General features: G+C 43.7%; 1 protein-coding gene across 2 annotated transcripts; it reads left to right on the top strand.

Annotated features, from left to right (window-relative positions):
* Positions 1-508: 508 nt before the first annotated feature.
* TMEM17 (transmembrane protein 17) lies at positions 509-5327 on the top strand. 2 transcript variants are annotated; one of them, XM_074864903.1, is made up of 4 exons: positions 509-643; positions 3767-3870; positions 4128-4241; positions 4640-5327. In XM_074864903.1, the coding sequence occupies exons 1-4, from the start codon at positions 541-543 to the stop codon at positions 4979-4981; spliced, it is 663 nt and encodes a 220-aa protein (XP_074721004.1). In that variant the 5' UTR covers positions 509-540; the 3' UTR covers positions 4982-5327. The 2 variants fall into 2 exon arrangements, with proteins under 2 accessions (XP_074721004.1, XP_074721003.1); XM_074864902.1 differs by lacking the exon at positions 509-643 and having other exon boundaries at positions 2848-3870.
* Positions 5328-5582: the final 255 nt, after the last annotated feature.

Raw genomic sequence — 5582 nt, 5'->3', positions numbered from 1 at the left:
ACACACTGGGCTTATTGCCGACTGGGTCGTGAACAGCTTGGGGTGACCTGCCTGCTGGGCGCTGCTTTTTCATTTTCCATGGATGACAGACAGTCCCAATCAGGCAGGAAAGCACCAGCTTGCACAGTGACCGTGACCAGCAAAAATGTTCTCCTCCGTGCACACACATGGACATGACAGAAATAGCCAGGAGTGCACCTCTACGTGTCAGTAAGCGCATGCCGAGGCAGCAGTGACCTCTCTCACACGCAGAGCAGAAATAAACACGCTTTTACATCATATCAGCAATCATAAATTTCTGGGCTCGGTATCTCTCCCAGAAAGCTCCACTATAACACTGTCCCCGGGGCAGAGGCACCGCTCTCCCTTCCCCAACACCGGGAGAGGCCTCGCCTCGCACCTCACCCCGTCCCGAAGCCCCTGACGGAGCCAACGGCCCGGCCCGCACCTGGCGGGAACCCGCCGGCGCCCCCGCCGCCCCACCGCGCCTGCGCGCCCCCGCCCCGTTGCCACAGCAACGGCGGGCCGCGGGGTCGCAGCATGTCGCTGCCCGAACCCCTGAGGCGGCGGCTGAGCTCCTTCAGCCGCACCGTCTTCACCGACAGCCACCCCACCGGCCCGCAGTACCCCGGCGACCGCGCAGGTAAAGTGCAGCGGCTGGCCGGGCGGCGCGCCAGCAGCAAAAATGGCGGCGGGTGCGGCCGGAGGGAGGGGAAGCTTCGCGGGAATGAAGATGGCGGCGGCAGCCGTCACCTGGCGGCCGTTGGGGCGGAGCCTTGCGCTGCCGCTCATGCCACTCGCCCTGGGGAAGGGCCGTGAGGGATGTGTCCTCAGCCGTCTCCCCGTTCCCCCCAGGCAGAGGGTAGCCGCCTCGCCCCCCCCCGCCCCATCGTTGTCGGTGAGGTGCCGGTCCCAGAGCCCCGTCGCTCTCCTCCACATCAAGGGGCCCGGGAGAGGCCCTCGGAGTAAGCCCGGCGACACCGGTGCCGGCCCAGCGGTGAAAAGCAGAGGTCTTGTTTTCATCTGAAAAGATGAGGTCTCGTTTCACTGTCAGTCATGTAGTGCGCCTTCGTGGATGTTGGCTGGGGTAAAACTATAGCGATTGCTCCATCACCCTGCTATTCACGTGTTGCAGGCCTGAGACAGGCTTCCATCAAATATTAAACAGGGAAGGGTCTTGTTTTCAAAGCAGGTATGGACAACACTCTACACCTGCCTTTACAGCTTAGTAAGCGAGTTTGTATAAAATACTGCAGATAAAATCCATTGTTACTCTCACACCGGGCACCCTGCCTGTGCCCAAATAAGAAGTAAAAATTACTTAGGGCGAACACAGAACAAATAAAAGAGCTGTTATTTCAAGCTCAGTAGTCCTGCCCAGTTTGGATGCCAAGTGCTTAAAGCACGAAGAGGTGTATTAAGCTAGAGTTAGGCAGCAAAAACTCAAGCTTGCAATACGGCAGCTTTCTCTTTATTTTTCCAAGTCTGTCATAATGACCGATAACTGTGCCTTCATCATAACTGCCAGTGAAGCTTGCAGGCCAACATGCCCCCGTTTCATACCCTTTGAGTGACAGTAGCCGTGAAAATAAACACAGTCTGTCTACATAGAAAGGCTATATTCATTTTAACTGATAAATCCATTCCAAGCTGTTAAAATTATCAAAAAGGGATTTCAAGACAGGAATATTCATTTTGTATAGTTAAACTGCTAACACTTACTAGTTACTAATTCTTAATTTATCAAACACCACAAATATTTTTCTTAACTCCAGGAATAGCTTCTATTTTTAGTCATTTCTTTTCCATTTCCCATTATGAAAACTCTTATGTGAGTATCCAACCTACTGAAACCAATTGTACCAGTAACTTCTTGGGAGATCAGTATTTCAGAAGTCAAGTTTAGACGTACATACCTTAGCAAGTTGCTCTAGCATCAAAGAATTTGCCATCACAATACTGTCTGGATTTTCCATTAATTTTAGCAGTCCCAGAAAATAAGCATTTGGTTCAGTTTAGGGATAGGTGAATTAGGATTAGTTTATGTTGCTAAACAGTCATCCAAAACACAGTTTTAAAATTTGAGCAGAAGTTACAAATCCAGTACTATATCAATGACACCTTTAACATACCTAAAACATTGTCATCACAATTGGAATTGGAGCTCTTGGCTTCTGTTTTTAAGTAATATGGCCATGAACCATTAAATTTTCATCCAATACATATAGAGCAGAAACATAACTACTTGTAATTGGATGGTCATGTTATTTTGAAAGATAAAACAGTGGCTTAGAATTGTATCTCGATGCCCTCCAGAGTCCTCCTGGTGTTTAAGAGTCATTATTCATTAGTACAGCAGGGTCAATTTTAGGAAGATAGTGAAACTGCTTTTGAGGTACCTATAGATTTTCATTCCTTTGCAGATGCAAGGAAGTGTTGATGCTTAAAAATGGGGTTACTAAAAAAAAATATATTGGTTGTCTTGCATCTTCTATTTCAGTATAACACATCCCTGCCCCTCACACCCTACTACCCTTAAGGTCTGTCCCAGTTCCATTCCCAAATCCTCCTCCCTTCCCACCTAGTCTAGTAGGTGAATACTTCTGCAACTGGCATAAAGACTTCTTCTGGAACAGACTGTACCAGGCTGCATGTGGCTGGACTGGAAACAGGGATGCCAGACTGAGATGGAACAAAGACAGGTATGAGTGGTTGGAAGATATGGAAAGAGAAGGCAGTGTCAGAAAAGAGGTGCTGGAAGTGAGACAGACTGTTTAGACTAATTTTCAATCGAATATCACCATTGTGCCAGGGGCACAGGACTTGAATACAAATCATCAGATCCCAGTAAATACTTTCTAAACTTGCTCAGGTAGTACCAGGTAAAGATGTGCCTACAGACTTCATTTGGGGAAAACATGGTATTTGAAGTAAAGCAGATGCAATATCACTTAACTAGAATACAGCGATGAAACTTCACCCATTAAAAATGAATGATTCCCTTAGAATGCCCTTTTAAGCTTTTCCTTGTTTTAAGTCTAATCTTGTAGGTCTGTTATAGAATCCTAAATATAGAATTTACTGTCTGCATGTTAGAGTCCAATATTTGCTTTTCTTTACATTGTGTGAATGCATTTCGTTCTCTCCAGTCTTTAAAGGGTAAGTTTTAGTTTGACACATTTGAAATCATTAGCTCTTATGAACTAAAAGAACTACTGGCTTCTTGCAGCATCGTTTCCATCCAAATGTTTAAATAAAGATTGAAAATGAAGAGTGGGCAATGCAAACCTGCTCTCTAGCAGTAAGTCCTTACTCAGGAGGATCATCTACAAAATAACAATAATCCAGTATGTACTCATTTAAACTTTGACCATTCTCTTAGGAACAGCAATGAAATAACCACTAACTCTTTCTGCAACGTCAGAATACAGTGCTATTTGAGCTAAGCCTATCAGTCAGAGATTGTGGACTAAGCCATAAATCACCAGGTAATCAACAATCAGACACTCGAATATATAACTAAGTGATAACAATTCGGTGTCCTATGGACTGAAAGTTGCATTAGATTCCAGGAAATGTTGTAACTCAAGATAGGGTAAGAAGTTTTCCTCTGGATGTATAAAAATATTTTTCTTAATGTTTAATTTGACTGGAAAAGTGTTAATGCCCTCCTGGAAGCTAAGATGGAACAGTATCTTTCTGTCATATTTATGGAAGGGAAGTATGGAACAAACTAGGAGTGACAAAGACTTCTCTCTGTCTACAGATAATGAAATAGTTTCCAGTTTACCTCTGCAGATGTCCCTCTATTTCAATGTCTATTTTTTCCCATTTTGGTGGCTCAGCACAGTTATCATGCTCCATCTGAAGGTGAGTTCTGAAGGAAAGTGATGGTTTGCAAATGTAATATGTTTCTAATCAAACACCTCCTAGTACTGAGGTAGAGCTCACTGGAGATACACGTTGTTAGATTTATTTGGGAATTCCCCGAAACTGGAGGTTCAAGAGTATTTGAAAGCCAATACAACACTGTCAGCTTACAGTAGCATACAGTGACTTGATTTACATCACAAACAACATGTTATGAAACAGCACAGCAGAAACTTTTCCTCCCTTCTTCCCTCTAGTATCCAGTCTTGTCAGATTACTACAAGTTCATCCTGGTCACAGTCATGATCCTGGCCTCTCTAATAGAGGTCATTCGACTCTACCTGGGATACATGGGCAATCTGCAGGAGAAGGTATGTTACTGCATGTACATATTAATTTGTTCTGAAGAGCTTTTTGGAGATTAAGTGATCTAGCAGTTCATCTAAGAGATTTAAGTTGAGGAGATGGTTATTTCTCTTAAGTTACAGTCTGCATCTATTTCCCTTGGCATCAGCTTCCACTTAATCTGTGCATTCCAAGAAATTTTCCCTCAGAAGAGAGCCCTCTCACTCCCTAAAACTGTTTTGTCAGGAAAAAAAAGTATGGTTAAAAACAAAGTACATGGAAATACTAAGCCACCTCACTTTGACATTTCAGATTACGTGCTGGCTTTTGGAAAATTTAAAAAAAAAAAAAGTTTCTTCACAACGTTTTGGATTTTTTCACCTCCAACTGCCAGTTTTTAATAGGTGATGTCTCCCCATTATAGGTGCCTGAGCTAGCTGGGTTTTGGCTCCTGAGCCTCCTCCTGCAGTTGCCAACAATTCTCTTCCTGCTGTTTAATGAAGGCCTGAAAATTCAGCCACTGGAGCGAGCAGTCCATATCATCTTTGCCCTTTTCCTCACCTTCCAAGTCATTGCAGCCTTTGTCACCCTGAAAAGAATGGTGAACAAACTGGCAGCTCACTTCCACCTTAATGAATTTGACCAGCTGGAGGAACATCCTGTGCCTGATTTTTACAGCCTGGGTAAAGAAGAGAGAGCAGTTTCCATGGCTGGTAGGGGCTCCCGTGCTGGCTGGGGATCACACAGGGAGGGCCCAGGAAGCTAACAGGGGTGGGCCTCATGTTGCTACAGCTCTGTTTCCATTTTGTTGGGTCATTCTTTACCTTCCTACATCAGAGATGTTAAAAAGTAGATCTTGCTTAAGAGTCAACATTAAACCTCAGAGATTGGAGCTCCACTCTGCAAGAAAAATCAAAGCCAATTACATAACTGGCTTGAGTGGACTATTTGTGGACTGTTACTGCATAGAGTACCAACAGAGCAGATTTGGTGGTTTTTACATTTTACAAAGTCATGGTATTTTTTAAAAAAAAAAAAAAACAGAAGCCATTTGTCTTCACTATTTGCACAAAATTGTTTTATTTACAATAAATCTTTTATACATGTTTTTATTTGTGTTGATACCAGTTTTCTCTCTACCAGATATGTTGCACGTATTTAATGTCTGGTACCTTAGTTAAGCAAAAAAACCCCCAAACAAATAACACGAAGAAATCTTGAGGCCTAGAAAGAGCAATGATGAGAGAGTGAACAAAGACTACAGTTTCAGAGATGGCCCTCCAGATAATTCCAGCACTAGGAATCCCTTACTAATAAACTAGGGATGGAATTTTAAAAGTATTCCTTTCTCAAAACTCCTACACTCA

Source organism: Strix uralensis, chromosome 3 (assembly GCF_047716275.1).
Source record: "Strix uralensis isolate ZFMK-TIS-50842 chromosome 3, bStrUra1, whole genome shotgun sequence".
In the NCBI taxonomy this organism is placed as follows: domain Eukaryota; kingdom Metazoa; phylum Chordata; class Aves; order Strigiformes; family Strigidae; genus Strix; species Strix uralensis.
This window is presented reverse-complemented; position numbering and strand designations above follow the sequence as displayed.

What these genes read in the sequence shown, in the direction of transcription:
- TMEM17 (XM_074864902.1), top strand. Translation starts at nt 3,637, where the DNA reads ATGTTTAATTTGACTGGAAAAGTGTTAATGCCCTCCTGGAAGCTAAGA. An exon ending in TTATCATGCTCCATCTGAAG is followed by an intron (nt 3,871 to 4,127) that starts GTGAGTTCTGAA and finishes TCTTCCCTCTAG; the next exon opens with TATCCAGTCTTGTCAGATTA. An exon ending in TGGGCAATCTGCAGGAGAAG is followed by an intron (nt 4,242 to 4,639) that starts GTATGTTACTGC and finishes TCCCCATTATAG; the next exon opens with GTGCCTGAGCTAGCTGGGTT.